This window comes from Castor canadensis, chromosome 9 (genome assembly GCF_047511655.1).
Source record: "Castor canadensis chromosome 9, mCasCan1.hap1v2, whole genome shotgun sequence".
Taxonomy (NCBI): domain Eukaryota; kingdom Metazoa; phylum Chordata; class Mammalia; order Rodentia; family Castoridae; genus Castor; species Castor canadensis.
In genome coordinates, this window is record NC_133394.1 from 52,180,546 (window position 1) to 52,207,879 (window position 27,334).

At 36.0% G+C, this 27,334-nt stretch overlaps 1 protein-coding gene across 4 annotated transcripts in view; it reads left to right on the forward strand.

Annotated features, from left to right (window-relative positions):
• Pde5a (phosphodiesterase 5A) overlaps positions 1 to 27,111 on the forward strand; it is a 123,587-nt gene extending 96,476 nt beyond the window's left edge. For all 4 annotated transcript variants that reach the window (XM_074041617.1, XM_074041618.1, XM_074041620.1 and 1 more), the window contains 7 exons: positions 6,144 to 6,231; positions 10,238 to 10,338; positions 12,292 to 12,369; positions 14,073 to 14,136; positions 20,123 to 20,197; positions 21,100 to 21,183; positions 22,994 to 27,111. In XM_074041617.1, coding sequence (XP_073897718.1) covers positions 6,144 to 6,231; positions 10,238 to 10,338; positions 12,292 to 12,369; positions 14,073 to 14,136; positions 20,123 to 20,197; positions 21,100 to 21,183; positions 22,994 to 23,131 — 628 coding nt within the window. In that variant the 3' untranslated portion in view covers positions 23,132 to 27,111. The remainder of the gene's footprint in view (positions 1 to 6,143; positions 6,232 to 10,237; positions 10,339 to 12,291; positions 12,370 to 14,072; positions 14,137 to 20,122; positions 20,198 to 21,099; positions 21,184 to 22,993) is intronic.
• The last annotated feature ends 223 nt before the right edge of the window (positions 27,112 to 27,334 follow it).

The following is a 27,334-nucleotide window of genomic DNA, read 5'->3' on the forward strand; positions in this document are numbered from 1 at the left end:
ACCTTGCTATAGCTATTGATGATGTCTAGAAGCTTCTGAGTAGAGTTTTTTGGGTCTTTAAGGTATAGGATCATGTCGTCTGCAAATAGGGTTATTTTGACAGTTTCTTTACCTATTTGTATTCCTTTTATTCCTTCTTCTTGCCTAATTGCTCTGGCTAGGAATTCCAGTACTATGTCGAATAGGAGTGGAGATAGTGGGCATCCTTGTCTGGTTCCTGATTTTAGAGGGAATGGTTTTAGTTTTTCTCTGTTAAGTATAATGCTGGCTGTAGGTTTGTCATATATAGCTTTTATAATGTTGAGGAACTTTCCTTCTATTCCTAGTTTTCTTAGAGCTTTTATCATGAAATGATGTTGGATCTTATCAAAGGCTTTTTCTGCATCTATTGAGATGATCAAGTGGTTTTTGTCTTTGCTTCTGTTAATGTGGTTTATTACGTTTATTGATTTTCGTATGTTGAACCACCCCTGCATCCCTGGGATGAAGCCTACCTGGTCGTGGTGAATAATCTTTTTGATGTGTTGCTGAATTCGATTTGCCATTATTTTGTTGAGGATTTTTGCATCAATGTTCATTAAGGAGATTGGCCTATAGTTCTCCTTTTTGGAGGTGTCTTTGCCTGGTTTTGGGATAAGTGTAATACTGGCTTCATAAAATGTGTTTGGCAGTTTTCCTTCCCTTTCTATTTCATGGAACAGTTTAAGGAGGGTTGGTATCAGTTCTTCTTTAAAGGTCTGATAGAATTCAGCAGAGAATCCATCAGGTCCTGGACTTTTCTTTTTGGGGAGACTCTTGATTGCTGCTTCAATTTCATTTTGTGTTATAGGTCTATTCAGGTGATTAATTTCCTCTTGGTTCAGTTTTGGATGATCATATGTATCTAGAAATCTGTCCATTTCTTTAAGATTTTCAAATTTATTTGAATATAGGTTCTCAAAGTAGTCTCTGATGATTTCCTGGACTTCCATGGTGTTTGTTGTTATCTCCCCTTTTGCATTCCTAATTCTACTAATTTGGGTTTTTTCTCTCCTCATTTTAGTCAGGTTTGCCAGGGGTCTATCGATCTTGTTTATTTTTTCAAAGAACCAACTTTTTGTTTCATTAATTCTTTGTATGGTTTTTTTGGTTTCTATTTCGTTGATTTCAGCTCTTATTTTTATTATTTCTCTCCTTCTATTTGTTTTGGGATTTGCTTGTTCTTGTTTTTCTAGGAGTTTGAGATGTATCATTAGGTCATTGATTTGGGATCTTTCAATCTTTTTAATATATGCACTCATGGCTATAAACTTTCCTCTCAAGACTGCCTTAGCTGTGTCCCATAGGTTCCGGTAGGTTGTGTTTTCATTTTCATTGACTTCTAGGAACTTTTTAATTTCCTCTTTTATTGCATCGATGATCCATTCTTCATTAAGTAATGAGTTATTTAGTTTCCAGCTGTTTGCATGTTTTTTGTCTTTACTTTTGTTGTTGAGTTCTACTTTTACTGCATTGTGATCAGATAGTATGCATGGTATTATTTCTATTTTCTTATATTTGCTGAGGCTTGCTTTGTGCCCTAGGATATGATCTATTTTGGAGAAGGTTCCATGGGCTGCTGAGAAGAATGTATATTGTGTAGAGGTTGGATGAAATGTTCTGTAGACATCTACTAGGTCCACTTGATCTATTGCATATTTTAGATCTTGGATTTCTTTATTGAGTTTTTGTTTGGATGACCTATCTATTGATGATAATGGAGTGTTAAAGTCTCCCACAACCACTGTGTTGGCGTTTATATATGCTTTTAGGTCTTTCAGGGTATGTTTGATGAAATTGGGTGCGTTGACATTGGGCGCGTACAGATTGATGATTATTATTTCCTTTTGGTCTATTTCCCCTTTTATTAGTATGGAATGTCCTTCTTTATCTCATTTGATCAATGTAGGTTTGAAGTCTACTTTGTCAGAGATAAGTATTGCTACTCCTGCTTGTTTTCGGGGGCCATTGGCTTGGTAAATCTTCTTCCAGCCTTTCATCCTAAGCATATGCTTATTTCTGTCGGTGAGATGAGTCTCCTGTAAGCAACAAATTGTTGGATCTTCTTTTTTAATCCATTTTGTCAAACGGTGTCTTTTGATGGGTGAATTAAGTCCATTAACATTAAGTGTTAGTACTGATAGGTATGTGGTGATTCCTGCCATTTAGTTATCTTAGTTGTTTGAAGGTTTGGTTGTGTGTACCTAACTTGATGTTACTCTCTACTGTCTTGCTTTTTCTTATCCTGTGGTTTGGTGCTACCTGCCTTTTCATGGTTAAGTTGGGTGTCACTTTCTGTGTGCAGGATCCCTTGCAGAATCTTTTGTAATGGTGGCTTTGTGGTCACATATTGTTTTAGTTTCTGCTTATCATGGAAGACTTTTATTGCTCCATCTATTTTGAATGATAGCTTTGCTGGGTAGAGTATCCTGGGGTTGAAGTTATTTTCATTCAGTGCCCAGAAGATCTCACCCCACGCTCTTCTTGCTTTTAATGTTTCTGTTGAGAAGTCTGCTGTGATTTTGATGGGTTTACCTTTGTATGTTACTTGTTTTTTCTCTCTTACAGCCTTCAGTATTCTTTCCTTAGTTTCTGAACTTGTTGTTTTAATGATGATATGTCGTGGAGTAGTTCTATTTTGATCTGGTCTGTTTGGTGTCCTGGAGGCCTCTTGCATTTGTATGGGAATATCTTTCTCTAGATTTGGGAAATTTTCCGTTATTATTTTGTTGAATATATTACGCATTCCCTTCGCTTGCACCTCTTCTCCTTCTTCGATGCCCATGATTCTCAAGTTTGGTCTTTTGATGGAGTCAGTGAGTTCTTGCATTTTCTTTTCACAGGTCTTGAGTTGTTTAATTAATAGTTCTTCAGTTTTTCCTTTAATTACCATTTCATCTTCAAGTTCTGAGATTCTGTCTTCTGTTTGTTCTATTCTGCTGGATTGGCCTTCCGTTTTGTTTTGCAGGTTTGTTTCGTTCTTTTTTCTAAGGTTTTCCATATCCTGGCTGTTTTCTTCTTTATTGTTGTCTATTTTTGTCCTGAGTTCATTTATCCATTTATTCATTGTGTTCTCTCTTTCACTTTGGTGTTTATACAGTGCTTCTATGGTTTCCTTTATTTCTTCTTTTGCTTTTTCAAATTCTCTATTTTTATTGTCTTGGAATTTCTTGAGTGTCTCCTGTACATTTTGGTTGACCCTATCCAGTATCATCTCTATAAAATTCTCATTGAGTACTTGTAGTATGTCTTCTTTTAAATTATTCTTGTGGGCTTCATTGGGTCCTTTGGCATAGTTTATCTTCATTTTGTTGGAGTCTGGATCTGAGTTTCTGTTCTCTTCATTCCCCTCTGGTTCCTGTACTAATTTTTTGCTGTGGGGAAACTGGTTTCCTTGTTTTTTCTGTCTTCCTGTCATTGTCCTTGGTGTTGTTACTGTCCCTGTACTGTGTGTAATTAAGTATTTTCTAGCTTGTAATAATAACAATGGTAATATTGAGAATGGAAGAGTGAGCTGAGATGGAAAGCAAGAAGTTATAGAAAAGGAGAAAACAAATATACAGACAAGAGGGAGAAAGCAGAACAAGGTATCAGACAAGAGAGTTTCAAAGGTATAAACATGGAGTGTTAGTGTACTAATTGACAGTAAGCTGAACAGACAATAGAGACAGAGAGAATTGAAAATGAAAGATAAAAAAAATAAAAAATAAGTATATGAAAGTAATATCTATTTATAAAAATGAATTAAAATAAAATGGAAAATAGAAAATTAAAAAAAAAAAACCAAAAAACTTCCAAGTTTATATGCAATGCAATTTCAGTCTTAATAATTTGGATGTCCGTCTCAATCTCCAGTCCTGGAGTTGGTGCCTCAGATGTTGTTCTGTAGTTGTCTCATCAAAGGGGATGCATAAAGTAGAACAAAACTACACTCACACACACACAGAAGGAAAAAAAAAAAAAAAGCCCCACCATGTATCCCCAGTTCAAATGCAATACAGTTTCAGTAAGTTTTTCGGCTTGCAGGTGTAATTCGGTTATTCTCTCATCAAAGGTAGGGAGAAAAAGAAGAAAAAGCATCTGGAGGCAGTTCTGAGAGTGGTATCTGCAACTGTGGCTTGCCTGCCTGCTGCTCTCAGCCTGTAGCTGGCGGCGTTATTTATGCAGATCTCTGGGGTGAGCTAGCACTCACCTGGTCCCACAGGCTTTGTTTGCTCAGAGTTCTCCTGTGCGGGGGAGGGGGTTCTCTGCTACAGGCTTTCCCCTTTCCAAGCACTGGGAAAGGTGACACTGCCCCGCGTTATCAGGCCTGCGTGTTTATTTGCAGTTCACGTGGGAAGTGGGTCTTCCCTTCTCTCACAAGCTTCTCGCTCCTGGTTGCTGGGCATGCCCCGCTCCCGCCAGAGCCTCTCCGGCCTGCCCGGCTCGGCTCGTTTATTTACAGTCCCGGGAAGGGTTCCCTTCCCCCAATCTTCAGCGCTCAGGGTGCCCCACCCTCTTTGCAGCGTGTCTTAACTGTTCCTATTGCTTAGTACTCAGTTTCTCTTTTTTTCCCGGGTGGAGGTCAGTCTGTCCAGGGGGCTATGCTGCTCTGGCCCAGGCTTGTCTGTGGGGGAACCGCGGTACCGCGAAGCTCACCTGGTCCGCGTCTTCCCAAGCCGTATGGGCGCCGGCCACTGGCGGCCCTGGGGGCCCTCCTCGGTTCTCAGTTTAACGTGAAGTGGAGATTCTCTGCGCCGGCTGGAGATGTGGAGGAGTCAAAGTTATGCCTTTTCTCGGTGATTATGCCTGCAAAGTGTGTCTCCAGCGTCTCTCCAAGATTTCACTATAGGAGGGTCGCTTTCTGCTTCCTACCTCTAGCCGCCATCTTGGAATTCTCCCTTGTCTTGTTTCCAGCAAATACTTTTTCACGAATCTGCTCATGTTACTTTCCATTTTCCAATGGTGAGCATGGTACTTGCTCCATATTACAACTCATTAAATATGCGAGCAAAGAAGACAAGCAGACAGGTAGTTTAAGCAATAAGAATAGGTTGAGATTATTCATTCTCTTTATTTTCATTTTATTATTTGTGTTTTCCCTGAAGCTTCTCTCACTATCCTACATTTTTTTCCTACATTGCATTTCTTCAGCCTTGGACAACTTCTCTATCCCCAACAAATCACATGCAAAGCAAAATAATGGTTCAAATAGTAGTATGGAGAAATAACAAACCAATGATATTACCTAATGCTTGTGTGAAGCTTTGCAATTAATAAACCCCTCTCCTGTAAATTTTAGTAGCAGATGTTTTCAGTACTTCTTTTGAAGAAGAAATAGTGAAAACTGTGCTCGATTTTCAAGTGTGAAGGGCCATGAGAAAAATGAGGTAGAGAACTGTGCCTATCATGCTTCAGAACTTTATTTGTGACTGTTCCACACATCTAATAAATAGTATAATATCCCCCCCCCTTTCTCAGCCAGTGTCTGCTGCTTCCCCAAATTCAATTAAGAGCTAACAGGATATCCCACACTGAAATAACCTTTCTATCTCCCTCTCCCTCATTTCGTTCCTTTTTTTCATCCCTCCCTCCTTCCCTCTCTCTCTTCATCTTTCCCTCCCTTCCTTCCACTGACTGTCCCCCTTCGGATTCTGGGATTCTGTCACTCACCCAGTTAACTCCATCTCAATCAGTTCTTCTCCTTATATGTGGCTAAGATTGACCTTTGGCTTGATCTTTATTTCAGAGGAAAAGCTAACATATGAATTTGTTTCAGATTTTAAGTCAACTGCAGTTTTGAAATTGAAAAATATTGTTGGTATAACAATATTTGAAATACAACACAGAAATACTTTGTTTCATGGTTGGGGGAATTAGTCCTTTGTCATTATCCTTCGTCTACTGTTTCATTCAATATTAAAACCAATGATACTGTTCACACTGTCTGCAATTACATTGATATTCGAAAAGTTCGACTTTTTCTTTCCCAGAGTCAACCTCACCCTTTTTCTCAGCAGGAGAGAAAATTGTTGGTTTAATTTTGTGAAGTAGCTTCTCTTTTAGTTAAGTAACATTAACAAGAATGAACAGCTAAACTGACGTGTTTGGGAAGTTGCTTTCTTTCTTAACAATGTGTTTTTCAGAAGCGAGCACCCACTTGCTCAGCTCTACTGCCACTCAATCATGGAGCATCATCACTTTGACCAATGCTTGATGATTCTCAATAGTCCCGTAAGTACCTAATTTATTAGTGTGGAATTTTAAAAGAGAGCATTATAAATTCAGTCTTATTTTTAGGTTTTGGACTTATTCCCAGCATCATAAATTCTTGAACACAGACTCTATTCCTTTTTGGGTAAGAAAGGCAAAGCTGAAACATTTGAGATCTCCACAGCCTTGCTTCTCTAGACAACCAGAACTGTCTAATGTTGCCTGATAAGGGAAATTTGGCTACTCAGCTGTGTTTGGTTACTCCAAATTAGAAAGAGAACAGGTATTTTGTGGCTCTTGGTTAATTCTGATTTTTTTAAATCAAATGAAGTGGTTTATACAGCTTGGGGTTTGTTTTCAAAAGGCAATACTATACTTTTTTTTTTTTCAGTGCTGGGGATTTAACTCAAGGCCTCATGCATTGCTAGTTAAGTGCTTTACCACTGAGCCAAACCCCCAGCCCCCCGTTTTTATCAAAACTTCTAATCACTAACAAACTTTTTTGTTAAGGAATAAAGCTGTTCAACAATTTTGTTAAATATTTATCAATGTAAGAAAACATACAATGTGCTAAATAAACATACTTATGTTAAAGAAAAGATTAATATATATATCAGAACATTAATAGTAGTGTTTGTCTAGTGAAATTTATAATTTCTCTTTTTGGTTTGTTCATTATTCACATTATCTCTTGTCTGCATGTGATACCTTTATGATAAGGAAAAAAAATGAGAGTTGTAACTATGACCCTGAATGAGCACCAGGCTTAGTGTATAATCTTGAAGTGATTTAACACCATGTCTGTATGTTTCCCCACTGGGGCCAGTTCTTCCCTGATCCCTGGAAGAAAACTCAGGGAGTCCCACTCTGGTCACAGTTTTATAAGTAAAAGCCCTCTATTTACTCTGGGTCCTACTACATAACATACAGTTCTCAGTTCACAAGCCAACATGTCCAGTCTGGATAATAGTCCAAATTTTGAACTTGATTTAAAGTTTCTGGTTCACTCCTTACTGCCTTTGTTGGCTTCTCCCATTCATTACCTGTGTTTCTTCCAATTCCTTCCTCACTCCTAGATCACCATGTAGTTTCCTACCCTTCCAGCTGGAGAATGGCAAAAAAATAATAGCCAAGAAGAGGGTCCTGAACATTCTAAACAGACTGGTACTGCTCCAAGTGCTAACTCTTTGTGCCTGATAGATGTTGAAACTGAGTTTTTTCTTATGGGAAATTTCATGATCCCTGCAGAGTGCCCTTGTGGGGATATCCCTGAATAGCCACAGAGTAAGAGAGTGGCTAGCCAGTCTGAACCTTGCCTTTCAGACATCCCAGACAGGAAATGTACACAAGTCCACTCCAATCCCACCTCCACCCAACAGACAGCAGGAAATAATTTCCATGCCTCTCTCTTACTTGAGATAAAGGGAACACACTCTTAACCCTCCTAGAATCACCTCAGTGTGGATGAAAGGTTAAAAGTCATGCAGCCTGGGTTGGAGATATAGCTCAGTTGTAGAGTAAAGGTTTTACATGTGTAAGGCCCTGAGTTCGATTCCTAGCACTGCCCAAAAAAGTTGCATATTCTGTTTTGATAACCTCCTTAGGAAGTTTGCATATGGTCTAATACAGACTGTTTTGCTATGAACTGGAATTGCTTATATGAATTAGATTATGTGTGACGGATAAGTAGAGGAATGTTGTCAGTGTACTGCAGCAGTTGTATCATTTCATACACAAGTTGTCTGGGGTGAAAGGTGCCAGAATTATGGGAGTCGAATTTTGACCTTCAGCAAGAAAGCTCACTCAGCTCCTACACATGAAGCCCTTTTTATTCTATTTTAAAAATATTAAAAATGGGCCCTGGGACCCTCGGCTCTCTCCCTTGCTTTGAACTGCTTCAGGCTCTTGGCATGTTCTCTTGCCTCAGGACCTCACAATGCAGCATTTCCACCTGGGTGATTTTTGCATCTCTCACATCCTTGATGTAGCCTCCAGACCCGCAGGACTGAGCAGTCCACGTCTCCTCTGGAAGAACCAGTTCTCAGTTCAGTTTGGACTCTGGTTTTGAAGTTGTATTGATTTTCAGTGGTCTGCCCCCAACACTATTTTTTCTATAAACCATGTTATTTCTGGTGTGCAGTTTTCCAGAACTGAGACTTTGCAGAAATGTATATGATGTGTTATAGTAAAAACATCTGTACTTTCCTTGAAATTTGTTGTCAATGTGCTTTAGCTGAAACTTTCACTTTACTATCATACTACAATTTGGTTCCAAAGCAAAAAAACAAAAAGCAAACAGTTTTAGAAAGCATATTTAATAGTTTTCCTGTCACAGTTACTTCTTTTACTAGATAATGTAAATTATTATGCAATATGTTATTACTTCACATGCATGGATCTGGTTGTATATATGGCTGGCTCAAATCATAAGATCTGTCTATATATGCTATCTTTATAACCATAATTACACACAAAAAATTATAGCCTCTGCTCTTGGAAACAAAAATAAAAATATAACACCAAAAGACATTTCATTTCCTGCTTGAAATAATTTTATCATAAAGTAAATAAAAGTATAGAAGCTTTTGAATGACTTCATTTGGCCCAAGAGCTAAAATGATTTAGTATTTAAAAATTATATTTATGGTTGTAATTACAGATATTTGTCATTAATTAGATCCATGCCACAATTTCAGCATGTAGTTACCATCTAACCAATGGGCCTGTACCCAGCCTTGCACACCCCACAGTTCTAGCATAACAAATCCTTTGCTTCCACATCTCATTCTTAAGCCTCTGGATTATTGTCTTGGCACTAAGATTTAGGAAGCACATATAATTCAATTTACAGATGTGTTGAGTATACTCTTGAGTGCCTGAGTTGTGTGTTTTATTTCAAGATTAGAGAACCACTCTGCTTTAAATTACAGGCAAGAAATAAAAAATGATTATGTAGCAAAAGCTTTCAATGATGTGCACCTGAATTAGCCCCCTTTTCACTATTCCTTGTAGCTGTCACAGCCCATGTTTCTCATTCCACCAATAGTAAGCACACCTCTGGCCAAGGCCTGCTACCCACCTATATTGTCCTCAGAAACACATAGTTCTTGATATTAAGATATATAAATTTACACCGCAAATGGTACTGGGTTTATTACAAAAGTCATAGAGAAATGACTTTGTAATAATCAGTTGTTTTTAAATTCTACAACTCCATTCTTTTCTTGGTGTACATTAAATTATATATAGTAAGGGGTTTCATCACATTTCCATACACCTATATAATGTATTTTGCTCATATTCACCCTCTGTAGTACTCTTTCTTATCCCCCCTTCTCTCTCTACCTTTCCCTTCCCTTTCCACCTGACTAGTAGTCCCTCTTTTACTTTCATGACCTTGGTTGATTGTTTTGTTTGTTTCATGAGGGAAAACATGAGAAACTTGTCTTTGTGGGATTGGCTTAGTTCACTTACCATGATGATTTCCAGTTCCATCCATTTTTCTAGCAAACAACATAATTTCATTCTTTTTAATGGCTGAGTGAAACTTCATTGTGTGTACGTAACACACTGCCTTTATCCATTCATTTGTTGATGGACATCTAGACTGATTCCATGATTGGGCTATAAAAATTTCACAACTTCATTCTTTCCGTCCATTAATATACCTTTGGTTTTTCAAATATTCACTTGTTGGATTATAGCAATTAATCTTCCTGAAGGAAAAGATATATAGCTATTTAGATTTTAGGTCTAGACTAAGACCCAAGAAGTGTGAGAGTTAGGAACACATGTTGATACATAGGTAGGTATAACATTATATAGCTGCTTTTTTCTTTTAGGACAGGGTGGGGAAAGTGAGAATGTAGAGGGGAAATTTTTCATGGTACTGAAGTAAGCAGTTGTCCTCCATGTTAATGAGTTCCGAATCCTAGGCATGTATTTAAGATGTATGACTAACTCAGAGTTTGTTCCTGATGACTCTTTCCCCAGGTATACTGCTAACAATGTTTTCTTTTTTATAAAGGGCAACCAGATTCTTAGTGGCCTCTCCATTGAAGAATACAAGACCACATTGAAAATAATCAAGCAAGCTATTTTAGCTACAGACCTAGCACTATACATTAAGTAAGTTTTAAGAAATATCTTCTGAAATAGGTCTCACAAGTATTATAATATTTCAACTGTTTAATATCCACATTGGGAAACTTTATAAAGCCAAAGTCCTGACAAAGTTATCGGTTAGACCGCAGAGCAGTTTCTTAAAGGCAGCCAGAGAAGTCTGCCTTCACTTCCTTACTGTTAAAAATGGTAGAGCACATTCGTTGTTGTGTTCCTCTACAGCTGTGTCTCTGAAGCTTTGTTCATATTGGATAGCCCTCACAAGGTCATCCCAAGCCAGTCTGTCCAATCTGAGGACTATACAGGACATTTCCTTTCCCTTACTCTCTTTTTTTCCCTTTCTCCCCCACTTCTGTCCATTTCACAATTGCTTATCCTGTCCTCCAAGCTTAGGTGGGTAAGAAAAGAAGCCAAAAGTCAAACTAGTAATTATCCTTTCTTCTTACTTGATTTTTGTAGAAGAGTATTAATGTAGAACTTTAAAGTTACTGATTCTAAATTAAAACTATGCATTAAAGTGCTGTTTGTGACTGTGCATGTGTATGATTGATGTGCTTCTCTATAAACTAGAAAAAACTTTCCTGTATTTGGACAGTCATTAATTCCCAAGTTACAGAGTGGGGTCTTTGGGTGTGTGGGAACACAAAGAGACAAGAAATCACACTCACAGAGTTTCCCTGTAACACAGGTCTTCTCCACAGTCATGGTGTTAGGCACTCTAGCAGAAGCATAACATGTAGGGCAAACACAAATTTATGCCAGATATCCACTGTTATATACCAAAACTAACTGCAGATGTCTGCTTCATTGAATTGTTGAGCACTTTAAGGTCAACCAGAACAAAAGAAAATGCAGTAAACTTCATTTTATTCAAAATAATTACAGAATGCAGATTATCAAATTACCAAGAATTTGAAAAATACCTTGAAGCATAAAGCCTTCCCAGTCTTTCCATGCCACTGGGATGTCTACTCTGAGCTCATATGAAACCTACTTTTCATTTTGGATATGCAGTCATAGACAATTTTATTATATATATTTTTCTTCCCTTGAGTCTGTGTCTCTAGCTAGATTTTAACACTGTGAAAAGACCAACTCTTGTCTAGTGATTTCTCAAGATGCTTACTAATGTTGGGCATAGGAGCTATTTCTTATACCCAAATACTGCATTCATTGAATAATAATAAATGCTGCTTTAGACTTCACTTAGTGTTTCTATGCTTCCTAAGTGCTTCACAACCTTATTGCCCTTTAATTATCCTACACCAGGATATAGATGGAAACCATATATGACATTACAATGAAACCTATGGATTCTATGCCATGCTCTTCAAACATCTTAAGTCATTCTTGACATCACATTTGTAGCACATACTATTTTATTTTTTAATTAAAAATTTCCAAATTTGAAATTACCTTTATTTGTGATCTATACATTAAAAAATGAGGCAAAGTTATGGGCCAGCATGGTGGCTCACCCCTGTAATTCTAGCTACTTAAAGGTGGAGATTGGGAGTATCACAGTTTAAGAGGTGGCAAAGACCCCATCTCAACAAATAAGCCTGGTACGGTGGTTTGTGTCTGTAATACAAACTATGTGAGAGGCTTAAGTAGGAGGATCTCAGTCCAAGGCCAGCACCCACAAAAATGGAAACCCTACCTGAAAAAAATAAACTAAAGCAAAAGGTCTGGGGGCATAGCGGAAGTGGTAGAGTACCTGCCTGGCAAGTGCAGGTCTCCTGAGTTAAGCCCAATACAATCAAAAGAAAAAGTAAGTGAGGTTTACTATTCCACCCAAAGCAAATGAGGAGAATGAAGTGAGGTATTTAAATATTTTTAAGGATAATTTTTTTATATTGGCTTCTAACATGGAAAAAAATTAATTTTTATTCCCTATAGACCAAAAGGATGAACCTGAGGACTTGACATAATTACCAAATGTTTTTCTTTATTTTCAAGGAGGCGAGGAGAATTTTTTGAACTTATAAGAAAAAATCAATTCAATTTAGAAGATCCTCATCAAAAGGAGCTATTTCTGTAAGTCAGTTTACTATGTGTAAAGGTTTGCTGCCCATCTAATTCTCTATCAGTCTTTATTGCAATTACTAGTTACAGCATGATGATCTCTGAGGCTTCACTTGTTCCTTCTTTTTCTTAAAACTATTTTTATTACCATACATTAGTAGTACAAGCAGGTTTCATTGTGATAATTCCATAGATGTGTACAGTATACTTTGAATAAGTTCACCACCTCTATTATATTCCCTTAACCTTATTCCCTCCTCCAACCCCCCCCCCTTTTCAAACAATATTTGATGGGTTTCATTGTGCTATCTTCATATATATATATATATGTGTGTGTGTGTACATATTTGTAACATAGTTCAATCCTCTTCACTCCCAAGTACTTTCTCCTTTCCCCCACCCATCCCCACTAAAATCAACATTTCTTTAATAATCTGAGATTACTTGGCATGCAGAGAAAAATGCAAATTCCAAGGAAACAATGCACAGCTGTCTGTTCTGTGTACTCATGCCTCACTTAATAGCCTCAACATGTTTTTCAGAACAGTGCTTTACCAAAGTACAGACATGCTGCGGGAGTTAGTGAATAGTTTTTCTCAGTAACAAAAGGTGAACTCCAAATATGAACCAGTTCTGGCTGTCACACTCTACTGGCCTATGACCTCTCACAGAGAAGCGTGCAGTTTCACCTCAGCATCACTGCCTGTCCCCTTCATTGTTTGGACTGTAGTTAAGCTTATATAGGTGCCTCGCATAATCATTGGTAGAGGCATTTGTTCTGGCAAGTATTCTTGAAATCCTTCATGATAGTGGTTCATACAGTAATTTAAAAGATCTCCAATCCAATGCACTTATTTCCTGTGAGAGAGTCATCATAAGAGATAGTAGCAGCAGTAGGACAACATTTTATTTGTGACCTTATGTGGTTAGGGCCTAAATATACTTTAGGATGGGTTTCACCACAGGGACAAGTGATGCTTTGCCTTAAGTGTTTCTCAACACTCAACAGCTTTTGCCTATTCAGACAAATTGAAAGGATTATATGGCAGACACTTAGATCTAAGGTAGAAAAGCACTGTGCTAAAGACAGAACCATTTTTAGGCACTACCTACAATATTCAGCTCCAGAGCATCCTGTTACAACTCCAAGGACCTCTATTATCAGGGAAGGACTGAGAATGCCATCTTCTCACTTCTCCCTTCCTCTGCTAGAGAAAAGGAGAGTCAGCAGATGCTGTTCAATCATTGCAAGGCTTTTCACATAGAATGCACTACAGATAGTGAGGGAATTAGGGTGACTTTAATTTCTGACATGAGACTTTCATAAGGATAACCTGATGTTATCCTTTAATGGTTGTGTATTAGTCATCGGTGGGTCTTCATCATCCTTCCACTGAGAATGGCAACCAAGGTGAAAGAAATACTAATAGCAGGCAAGTTTTTACCCAAAGGTTTAATCATTTCCTTGTGCCAATCTGAAGCTGGAGTTGTCAGACTGAGGACAAACTCCCTCTCAGAGGGTGACCAAAACAATGATGCTCTGTCATCATCACGTTGGTCAGGCTTCTGTATAAATTCTGTTTTGTGGTCTTCTTAAACGGTCATTCCTGTTGTTGAGAAGGATTTAAACTAACATTTTTATTAGTTATGATTTACTGAGGGTGTATCTTCACATAAAAATAACAGGAGTTTTGGGTTTCTTTTTCCCTTAACAGGGCAATGCTGATGACAGCTTGTGATGTTTCTGCAATTACAAAACCCTGGCCTGTTCAACAACGGGTATGTTGCTTAGTGATGATACAAGTCATAACTAAAAAGTCAAAATAAGAAAAAAAAAAAACTACACTTAAATGTAGCTCCTAAAGTAAACATTTATTTATTTAAACCATATTGAAAGCAAATAATTCGACATAAAAGGCTTTCCTTGGTTTTTAGAAGATTCATTTGCACCTGATATTTGTACATTGTGTTAGGAAAGAGAAGAACACAAAACCTAGCTAGTGATGTTTTAATTTCAGTACTACTTCTGGCTAACTTTGGTATTTTTTTTGGTTATATCCATTTAATTTTCTTTTTTTTTTTTCATTTTTCTTTTATTTCCATTTAATTTTCTTATGGCTAGCCTAATTAGGCTATTTATCAGCTTCAAGAAGGCATTAACAAGTAGATGTAGGAAATGTTGATATAAGATGTTGGGAAGAATCTGATCAGGAAGCTAGAAATAAATCCTTTTTTCTAAATGAGAAGTCACAATTTACAGAGGCAAAAAAGGCTCAGAAAAGTGGTTGGGTATGCAGTGATGTGTATTTGTAGTTTTGGTTTTTGAGAGTGTATTTTGAATCTTAATGTACTATTAAAGATTGCTGACAGTCTGCTGTTGGTCAAGGCTCCAGATTACATAGTCCTAGAGCACAGCATCTATGGGTTCATCTCATGAAACACATGTACTGAGAAAACAGGGTTAAAAACTCACCCTCTGTGCTAAAACTGACATGCCATAAGCACTCTGGAAAGGTGATTGTTACATAGCTTCCTGGGCACTATTAAATGTAGATAGACTTGTATACCCATTTCTAAATAGGGAAAAACGTGAAGAAGGGAGAATCTGTCATTCTGTTTATTCTTTCTTCCGACTGAAGCCCTTAAACCTGTTGTTTTATTGGAGGAAAATAAAAGGAAAGTTTTTAAAAAATAAAACCCAATGGAAAAATATTGGAAGCTACCAAGGACAGAGTTACAGAAACAGAGGGGCAAATTTAATAATGGAGAAAGTACTTGCTAGACTTGGACAACTTGTGTGCAAGTATAGTGCTGCTACTTATTAGCTGTTATCCTTGTGAAAGTTACCTTATCCCTGGACCTCAATTCTTCATCTGTAAAATGAGATATGTACCTCATAAGACTGGAGGATTAGATGGCAAAACTTGGCACATAGTACATAAATGCTCACCACTACTCCCACCACCCCTGGGATGACCGTGACATCTCAAGGGCACTGATGTCTCTCCTTGCCAGCAGCACCATTCTCCCTTTGTATTTTTATTATTTCTAAAACATTGGTTTCTACAGCTGATTTCAGAAGGATGTGACATTATAAACAGTCATTTTCATTATGTTAGTAGAAGCAAAAAGAAAAAATATTAAAATCATACAGTCATATCAGCAAATACAACAATGACATTTGTCAAAATATAATATCCATTCGTGTTTAAAAATGATACTCCCTTGGGCGAGGGACATAGCTTAGCATGCACAAGGCTCTGGATTCAATCTCCAGTACCACAAATATATAAAAAAAAAAGATACTCCCTTAAAAGAATAAAATAATAATTCTAAAAAGTAGGTTAAAAATTAAAATTTCGTGTTCACAATACTAGCCAATGGAATAAAATAGGTGAAAGCAATTAAGAGTCATAAGAATTTTAAATAAAGAGGTAAATAAAATTGTTATATAACTGGAAAACCTAAACTAAGCAATGGAAAAAACCAAACAAATAAATTAATTACAAGATACAATAGAGGCTGGGGGTGGTAGCATACACCTATGATCCCAGCACTCGGGAGGGTGAGGCAAGAGGATCACAAGTTTCAGCCTAGCCTAGGCTGTATATCAATTCTTTGTCTAAAGAAAAAGAAAAAAAGATATAATGGAAGAAAAGACCTTTCATATAATAGAGAAGAGTAAGTAAAATTAATAACCTAAGTATAAGCTGAAGCAGATGAAAAAATTATATGAAGAATATTAGAAAACATTTTATGTTACTAAAGCACAAAATGACTGAGATAAATGAAAAAGTATTCCATGTTCTTACATACAGAAAAATCATCAGTGTAAAGGTGTTACTTCTCTCTCTTTAGGTTAATGTATAGATTTAATGCATTTACAATTGAAAAAACTGCTTACTTTTTGTGCTGAAGCTAGGTGAATTGATTTCAAAATTCATTTGGGAAGACAAAAAAAAAAAAGGCGAAATTATCCAAGAAAATCCTGAAAAAGTAGAACAATAAGGTTGGAGTTCAAACATGGAAACAATACTGCAAAATCTCTAATTAAAAGTTTGGTTTCGGTAGTGGGCCAGTAGAACATAGCAAATCTAGAATTGCATATAACAGTATATAATAAAAGATAGCATTTCAAATAACTGTGGAAAAGATAGACTTTTACTAAATAGTTTTGGTATGAGTGATAACCAGGTAGAAAAGACAGAATTGGATCTACTCTACATAGTTAAATTCCAAATTAAGTATAGAATTCAGTGTAGAAAATTCAGTCATACAAGTTCGAAATGAAAACGTGAGTGGATTCTTCTGTAAACTGGAAGTTAGAAAATTTTCCTAACTATAGCTCAACATGCAGAAAGACTACAGGAAAGATTGACAAAATTGATTGTATAAAAGGACATTTTGCACAGCTGTAGACATCATAGGCAAAATAAAAGACAATGAAGAATTTGTGGAAGTATTTGCAACTTATTCTGATAGTTAGTATTCTCAATTTATAAAGAACTAAGAGTAGAGAAGAAAAAAGACCAGCTTTTTTATTGAAAAGCTGGACCAAAGATTTGAACAGAAAAAATTGATTGAAAAAATAGTGTGAATGGCCTTTAACCCATTTGATAATCATAAGAGAAAATGTAAATCAAAACTTCATGGACACCATAAGACTTATACAGAATCCCCTAATAGTGTTATTCCTAGTAATTGGTAACTGGAAACAGCTCAAACATCTACCAACAGGAGAATGGATGGGATATTGCTCAGCAATAAAAATAAACTAATGGTTGGTGGATGCAATATCATCTTTGACTCTCATAAACACCAAAAAATAAGCCAGACACAAAAGAGTACGTGCTCTGATTTTATTTATATGAAGTTCTAGAATACACAAAAACTAGTCAATGATAAGAGAAATTATAATAGTAGTTTTAGAAGGAGGGAGAAAAAAAGGGATAAAGAACGACTAGGAAAGAGCATGAGGGCACCTTCTGGGGTAACAGAAATATTCTGCATCTTAGAGTGCTCATTACATAGTTTATGCATTTACTGATACACTGAACAATATACTTAATCTATATAAATTCTCCTTCATTAAAAAATTCACTGAGATATAATTTTTTAAGTCAGATTGACAAAAATCCAAAAGTTTTACAACATACTTAGTTGAAGAAGCTGTGGAAAAAATACAGAATGCAAAATCCTTTGAAAGCATGCATATATATATTCATTTGCCATTGCTTCTAGAAATCTTATCCCAAAGATATGCTGGCAAGAACATAAAAAAGATAATTATTTAAGGATATTCATTTTAGTGTTATTTGTAGTACCCAAGAGTAGAAATAATCCAAACATCAACAGCGGAGTAATAACTGAATAAATCACAGTACATTTCACACAATGAGTTCTGAGCAACTGAAAATAAGAATGAGGATTATGTCTATGGAGAGTACAAAAATATATTTTAAGTAAAAAAAAAGAAAAGGAGAGAAAAATGTATTGTATGCTATCATTTATCTAAGAAGGGAGCAAAATATGAATATATGTATATGTTTGCTTACATTAAAAAAAAAGCTTAACCGAAAAATGTTAATGATTTCCTATAGAGGAAGGACAGAATAGGATTGAGGTTCCTTGAAAATACTTGTTTTGAAGATTTAACTTTGGAAACATAAGTTTTCCTAATAACAAAATGGTTTTCACGATTACAAAATAAAATTGAGTACATTTTTTTAAATCACTAGACTTTGGAAATAGAAATGAAATAAACTTGACATTGGCTGCAGAACCACTCTGGAAGGACTAATTCTCTCCAAATGACATGGAAGCAGAATTTTACTTATTTATTTGCAGTGCTGCTGGGTCAGTTCAAGGCCTTGAGCATGCTAGGCAACCCTGCTACCTCTGAGCCCTAGCCCTTGAAACAAACATGTGTCTCTCATGGGATCTACCCTAAAATAAAAAAGAATTATTTAAAAACTTTTAATAACCATGTTATTAGTAGTAATTTGATGTTGATATTCAGTCAGTATTGTGGATGATGTGGGATAGAAGAAAATAAAAATTGTAACAGTATTGTTGAGAACTACAATTTTCAGGATGAGTGGAAAGATAAAGATCTAAGACAGATGGGTTGTGCCAAAATTGTATTGTCCTGAATCTGAATTGGAAATATTCCATGAGTTTATGTTGTGTCCTAGCTCCATCTCCTGAAAGCATTTTTTTAAAAATGATCAACTCAGCAATAAAATCCAGTAGTACCATCCTGAGGTTTTAAATACCCCCATCTAAAGGATCAAGGACTTCATGAAGAAATGTCTGGTTCTAGTTTTGAACAGGAAGACAGAACTAAAACATCTTGTTATCCCAGAAAGAAAGGAAGCTAGCAAAGACTGTGTCTAAAAAAAGGAGGACATACCAGGCACTTGTGGCTCACTCCTGTAATTCTAGCTGCTTGGGAGGCTGAGATCAGAAGGATCATGGTTTGAAGCCAGTCCAGGCAAGAGGTGGGAGGGATGGAGGAGGACCCAACCTAATAAGCCAAAATGGAAGAATTTGAGCCTTAAATTTGAGAATTTAAGGCTTAAAATGCATAAATTTTTAAATCCAAGAATTTAAAATAGTAAAACAAACACACAAAAGAAACTAATAAAAACAAAACATTCCATGGTCATGATTGGTAGATGCTTAAGAGCCAAGTTATTTTTTAAAAGGGTAAAATGAGGAAAATCAAGCATTTCTCCTATACTTTTTTATATGAATTGTACTTTAGGATAAAGTACAATTGATGTGGAGAAGTTTCTCTTTACTATATTTCAGATAATCAAGGAAAAAAGAATGTTGACTTTGGCTGGGTGCTGGTGGCTTACACCTATAATCCTAGCTACTCAGGAGGATTGCAGTTCGAAGCCAGCAAATAGTTCACGAGACTCTATCTCGAAAAAAACTATCACAAATAAAGGGCTGGTGGAGTGGCTTATGGTGTAGGCCCTGAGTTCAATCCCCAGCACCACAAAAAAAAAAAATTTGACTTTGAATATCACCCCTTTTAAGCTCCTAAATTAACAAATCTGGGTAAAGATCATTAGTGATTGCCAATATCACAAAAAGGGATGCAGCCAGGCATTACACAGCCACTGAAGGAATTGTACAGCACTGCTTATAAGGAGCTGTGACTGAAAAAAAGTAAATTTCAATCTAATCGAGCCTCTAGATCTCATTACCAGCATATGGAAGTATGTGGTACCAAGAAGCATAGTAAGTGGCACCCTGCAAAATCCAGACTGTGGGAAATGCTGCAAGATAAAAATCCTAGTTTATTCATCAACAAAAAAAATTGTAAGAGAAATTTAACAGAGAGAAAACAGAGGAATCTGTAGATTAAAAGAAACTTAAAGGCATATCAAGAGTTATACTATAGGACCTGTTTGATACTGTGTTTTTCACACCACCTTTTATAAACAGACTCTTAATAAATATCTCACTGGTTATGCATATAGCTGGGCACAGTTTTCCTACTAATTGGTGAAGCTGAAATAACATGTTGCTTTTTCATGCTTAATTACAGAAGATTACAAATGCTTGTTTTGTGATTCCTTTTACATTTAAAACAAATGAAATATAATTTCTACTACTCATTACTACTTAACTCTATTTTTACTGATGTGGTTGAAAACTACAGATTTTATTTGTTTTTTTATCTTCATTCAGTCTCTGTTTTAAAGAATGACACACTTTTTCTTACCAAAACTCAGTCTGGTGTTTATTTCAGATAGCAGAACTTATAGCAACTGAATTTTTTGACCAAGGAGACAGAGAGAGAAAAGAACTCAACATAGAGCCCACTGTAAGTATGACGTCTTCTTGGTAGGCATTACTTGAATGTACTTTTTAAATTGTATGCTTTCTTTGAGGTAGGATCTTGGCATGTTGCCCAGGCTGGACTTGAACTATAGATCCGCCTGCCTTACCCCCATCCAAGCACTGGGATTACAGGCCTGTACCATGCCAGGCTAAATTTGTGCACCTCTTTTGCTTCTATGGAATCTTTTCTTAGGAATGCAATTTCTCACTTTATTTTTAAAAGTGTTTCTTATTAGAAGACTTATACATTTTTCATTACAGAAAACAAAACCAAGTAAGAGGACAAAAAAGCTCTTGCAGGAAGCTACAGATTGATTCAAGTGGTAGAGCACCTGCCTAGCAAAAAAAAAAAAAAAAAAAAAAAAAACCCAAATTCTTGCGGCCATCATATTGTTCCACTTTTTTTTTGTAATTTGCTTTTTCCGTTTAAATCTGATAAGCCACTTTTATTCTGAAAGATGCTCTCCTATGTATTATTTGTCATAATTACATGACATAAATGTAGTCATAATTTATCTACCTCCTTTATTATAATGTTTGCAGTGTTCACTGTTATAAAGAGCACAGTGATAAACCTCTATGTTGCTAAACTTCTGTATGCCATTTTTCATTATCCTTAGGATAATTCCAAGAAGAGAACATAGAATTTAAAGGTATTTGATATATACTGCCTTTTTACATAGAAATATGGATCTTAAATGAAAAGGTTTCTCTCAAACCTCTGTCTTTTAGAAAATGAAACATCAGTTTCTTTCTTTTTAGGGTGGGTGTCCATATAATTACTATCTGACCTTCCTAAGTCAATCCACTGATTTCATCTTTTTATGGTCAACCTTCACTGTGTTCTTGAAATAAATGTAGATCTGTCTTTGTGTGTATTTTCAGGATCTAATGAACAGGGAGAAGAAAAACAAAATCCCAAGCATGCAAGTTGGTTTCATAGATGCCATCTGCTTGCAACTGTATGAGGTATTTATGTGAAAGCTATTAGACTTGCTAAATTTAGACTGTTATGAGTTAAAACCTGCAGTAAATTTAAGAGATTAATTCTAGGCATATATTTTTTTGCTTCCAAGTCAAGAAACAAGAAATAAAATCATTAGTAGTTTTTTAACTAATGAACATATGTTTGCATTGGACAGGAACACTTTTTATGTTTCCTGTTTTACATAGACTAATTCATTTAATGCATAAATATTATTGTTAAGAAAAATTTTCTGAGTACTAAAAGAAGGTGGCTAGAAGATATTGCAGGCTCCCATTTCCATAGTTCTGCTGGCTTGGCTTCGTTGTTTTATTTTCCAGGTAAAATGATTCTCCTAAAATATCCAGTTAACTGGTTTAGATATTTATGACTGCAGTACAGAAAGGAATACCATCTTTGTCTTTAAAAGTTCAATTAGGAAGTGGTTTTAAGTTCTTTTTATTTGGAGAAAGAACATTTGTCATGGAGTTTTCATAGACTATCAAGACCAGAACAAACCTAGAAATTTTCTAATATGCACATTGCATATTCTAATATACAGTTCAGTAACTGAATGTGTGAAGTTCATCTTCCAGAGATATAGAATGTCTGTTCTGAACAGGTAGGTGGGTAGTGGGAGAACTGCACTAAAGTCCAGTTCTCACTTCTAGTCCAGGGTTCTAGCCATCAAAAGAATTCATAACGAAGCTGTGGTGAGGGAAAAGAAGAGGAGGAGACAGAGATAAAGGAAACAGAAAAAAAGGAATCACTCCTCTGCACCAAGTCCACATGTTTTTCTAGGATTTGTTCAACTTGTATACTCCTTTTTTTACATGTTCTTCCTCAGAAGTTGTTCCGAGCAGTGTTTCAAGCCCCCTTGAAAATCTCATTTTTTATATGACAGGTGTTATCCCTGTTGTTTGAATAAAGAGTTTCTCAGTTGGAAATACCAATGGCTCCTTTGATTTTTCTCACCCCTGTAAATGCAGTCAAAATAACAACCATATACCCCTTGAGATTCTATCCTCTACCTGTTCTGTATATGCATAAGGATTCATTCTGATTGAATCTGCTGTTGAAAATTCTGTCATACTGATAAATACTCTTACCATTATTGCAGAAGTAGTATGTTTTCATTGTATAAAACCTAGAGTACTGAAAAGCAAAATGAAAGATGAAATCACTTATAATCCCACTATTCAGAGGTAACTACTGATAACATATTAGTGCATATACTTTATGATATTTTCATATTCTTTTTATTTAATAAAAATTGCTTTTTGCAATCCATAATATAGCATAATATACCTATTTCTATGCCAAATGTGTTTCTATAACATTTTTAATGAGTATAAAATAGTTACAAACTAGACCTAACCCTATCATCAGGTATTTGTCACTTTCAATGTTCTCTGTTACAAAGAAATCTACAATGAATATTCTTATAGCTAAATATTCATGACACTATAGTTGGTAAATAATAATGCCATATAGAATTATGAATTAGCCTTTATTATAATCTTGGATTAAAAAGTACATTGTATAAAACCCAAGTATTCATACTAGGGATAGCCACCTATCCTACATAGAAACAAAATGTATTGTTTCTAGAAAAGCAGATTCCACACAGCCCTGCCTCCAGAGCTTGTCGCTTTGGAGGGCCTGTAAATGTAAATGATCCGTGAGAACCCCAACAGTGAGTGTTGGGGTTGTGAGTGAAGTGAGTGTGGAATGTGACCCTTAGTCTCAGGCTTGTGGGTGAAGGCTTAATTCCGGGCTTCCTTCTAGTTTTTTCCTTTCCTTTTCTGCCTTTAGGCTCTGACCCACGTATCAGAGGACTGTTTTCCTTTACTGGATGGCTGCAGAAAGAACAGGCAGAAATGGCAGGCCCTTGCAGAACAGCAAGAGAAGACACTAATTAACGGGGAGAGCAGCCAGACGAAGCGGAACTGAGTGGCTGATTTCATGCAGAACTGAAGTTTCCAGAAATGGTGGCTTCTACAGTATGGCTAGTTACACTACATGCTGTACAGTTTGGTATATACTTTGCCACTGCTGTATTTTTATTTTCGCACATTTGAGAGCATAGCATGAAATGTTTTTAGGGGACTATTACATATTTTCTGTACATTTGTTTTATGTCACTGAACTGAAATGATTAATAACACCCACATTGTGTTATGTGATATCTGTGATATTTTGTGTACTGCAAAGTATGAATGGCATTCTTGCACTGAGATTGTTTTTTTTTCTTGGAGATTATAAAGAAATGGTTTTTGGTTTCCTCAATCACCAGTCTTTCAAGAATGTTTGGAATCTTTCTCAAAAGTAGGTTAGGAGAAAATTGAATACATTCTGGGACATTTAAAGACATTATAGGATAGAGTAAACATTGGCTGAGTGGATTTTAAGGAGAAAAGAGTATATTTGTGAAAAATGTCTTGACAAAGTTAAGGTACTGAGAAGCGGAAAGCACTATGCAACAGTATTATAAAGAAAGCATATTATTTTATTGACTGGTGGAAGCAGGAGAGAACTTTCTTGTCTCAGTGCAGTCTATCCACCAGAGGAATCCATAAAAGCCCTCCAGCCTCACCTCCCTGTGTAAAACAAAGGATGAGGATAAGATCCAGCCACTGAGGACAATGAAGGAAGGATGTTATCCAGAAGTGAAGTGGCCCTGGTATCAGCCAAGAGAAAATTATTTTAGAAGGGCCTTCTGAGAATCTATATTTTGAAGATTAAATGTTTTAAAAATAATTTTCTCATCTTTCATCTCCTTACAAACCAAAGTTTGTAAGTCAACAACTTAAATTTCAATAAAAAAGTGATTATTAGAGCATTGACCTGAAATGAGACACGACTATAGATGCAAGAGCATAAAATTAACTTGTTTTTTCTTCTGTCAAACAAAGGTTAAAGAAAATTTTTAATTACATGAACAGAAGAGGGCTATTTCCAATACTGGAGTCAAAAATGAATTCAAAGGAGCAGTATGATAAACATGGTTTCCATTTATGTCCTTTTTCCTTTAATCTTGGCTAAAATTCAATGTTACAATTTTGTGTATATCTGTTTTTGAAGTAATATGGCTTTATTCTTACCATTCAGGAAAAGCAAAAACAATTTGTATTCCCATTACTTTGTATTGGTAAAGACATATCTAGGAAGCTATCCTCTAATTCTATATGTATTTTCATTGTATTACTTGTATTTTCAGAATGTTATTTTATTTTTATTTCATGTCATACAGATGAAATCTGTAAGGTGGTACTTGTATGTAAATTACACAGATTGTCACTAAAATAGTAGTTCTATCTATATATTAGTATACACCTATGCATGCATACATAATTCCTTAGTATAGACCAATTGTTTAAAGAATAGCAATCTTTAATAAACCTATCTTTTTATCACGCACATTGTGATTTAGCAATTATGCTAAACTACATAGAAGTAGATTATACTTAGTAGCTTATTGAGGCCCCTCTGCTGTACATCACTGAGAATTTTTTTTTAAAGACCTGGTAGATTGTTTGTGGAGGATTTGTATGTGTGTCATTTTAACAAAAAGTTTTATTTAGATTAGAAATTGTTTGGTTTGCCTTTAGATAATCGTTCACATCATTAGTTTAGATATTAAAAGAAGTTAGACAGAGCTAGGCCTATATTATTTTATTGTTGGATATTTTAGTTGATATAGAAGAGAGTACTTTTTTAGGACTGGCTAATTGGTTCAAATAATTTGTAGGAAAATCATTCCATACATTGATTACTATCTGTGGTACATGGGCACAAATCAAAGTGTTGTTTATTTCTTTTTCTGGGCAGTATTGGGGTTTGAACTCAGGGCCTCATGCTTGCTAGGCAGGCACTCTACCACTTGCTTTCATTATTTTTCGGATAGGGTCTCACATGTTTGTCTGGGGCCAACTTCAGACTGTGATCCTTCTACCTACAACCTCCTTCATAGCTGGGATCATGGGGTCACAGCACCACACCCAGCTTATTGCTTCAGATCGGGTCTTGCTAACATTTGCCCAGGCTGTCCTCAAACTGTGATCCTCCAGATCTCTTCTTCCCGAGTAGTTGAGATTACAGGTGTGAGCCATTGTACCTAGCTAAATCAAAGTTTTTGTTCTTATGTATTTCCTTTCCAATATCTTCATAATTAGCAAGAAGTTGTTCTTGTTCGAGATTATGTGTTTGGTTGGTTGGTTACAACAGAGTAATATGATATCATTAAATTTCAATTTTCAGCCCGAAAAGTCCCCGCTATTTTACTGACTTGTTAAAATATGTGTATAAAATTGCCTGGCCTTATATTTTTCAGTGGCTTGGACTTTGCTAGTCACGATCCTGTGAATTTATGTAAATCACTTTACCTGTGTGCCTGAGGAAGTTTTTTCTGAAGCAGATAGGTTTGGCCAAAGCCTCTGCCTCCATGGGGAACATCACAGAAGGCAGCTACTTTGTGAGCCCTATGAGCCTTGGAGACTACTGTCAGAAATGGGATATTGGGCTAGAAAGAGGTGGTCATGTCTTCTGTTGAGTTTCTACGACTGAAAAACAAAAACATTTATTCCGCTCTACATGCAGATTGTGACGCGTGGTATGTCCAGCTCTTTGAGTATCTTGCTTCAAAGTCCAAATCCAGTTGGGTGATGTTCACCACTGACCTCTTAACAATGAAGAATAGTTTTCCTTTGATGAAAATATACTGGGAATATTGGTTTCTTGGAGAAAACTCTTTAGTCACAGATACTTCTTGCCTAGCAATGAAGTGCCTTTATTTTCAGCATATACACAAATAATAGGCCTGCTCCAATTTGATTTTCAGTTTTCCTGTGTTTTTCACCAGATTGTATCCCTAAAACTTATCACAAGTAATGTGGCATTAAAAATTTTTTTAAAAGACTGATTTAAGATCGAAGGGAAATATAAATTGCCATCCTCTCCTATAAACAACAGTAGTTAAAATAAGGGGGCACAATTTCTTTACTGAGTATCAAGCATCAGTCCACTTTTATTGAGTTCCTGCTACATGACTGGTACTGGGCTTAGCTATGGAGACAGCTCGTGGTCTGTGCAGGAGATGCTGGATAAGAGACAGCATTTCCTGATCCAACTTAACGTGAAAACATAAGGTACATTACATCACTTTGATTTTCATTTGTAACATGTGCACTATGCACCTTCTTTGTCTGAAATTCATTAAGACTCTATAGTGAACATCCTGTCTCTCATCAATATGAGTAACTTAACCTATTGACAGTTTTACAAGCACCTTATGTAAGGAGTCACAGATTCTACTACATAGATTATTATTTTTCCATTTGCTGTCCAGGTAGAGATTACTTAGAGATCTCAAGGACTGTTAAATTGTGTGATTTTAGACCCCTTCTGCTCTACCACAGCGAGTGAAGAAAAAAGTATTAAAGTTCATTTTGCCCTTCTATATACCTATCAAAAGCCTGTGTAAACATGTCTTGAATGTTGTTGAAACCACTGTAAATAGTTGAAAATATAAATTTCTATTACAGTTTAAGGATACTTATGAATCATCACTGGCCACTGTTAATATCTATTTGTATTCTTATACCTTTTCAATATATTTGAACAAATATATAGTTTCTGGCACTATTTTTATACTAGGATAAAGGAGTTACTGTGTATATTATGTTTCGCTTTGGACTAATTTTAAATAATTGTGATGTTGGCTTCTTTTCTTTCCTCTGTCTACCCTGAGAATTATTTTATATGACTTATATGACAAAATCACTTTACAGGAATACTTTCCACCTCTGGTCCTTGTAAATTCACAAGACCACAGGGTGGTTTTCCATTGTGCAAACTCCTCACTTGTCAGTTTCTTTATTTTGACATGCTTTGTAAAAATAAAAAAAAAAGAATGAACAAAGTCTGTGCATTGTGTTTTTATTAAGGGACAATTGAATTTTAAGGGTGAGGAATTGACAGGAGACTTTGGATTTTAGGTGGGGAGGTTGGGACAAATAGTTTCAGAGACTTTAATCAGCTATCCTGTGGTGCTACTAATGAAGAAAAACATAGGGAAGGATAAAATTGTTCCCTAAATTCCTCAACAATTGTATTCCTTTTATTAATACATTTTGCTACCAATTTGAGGACAATGTT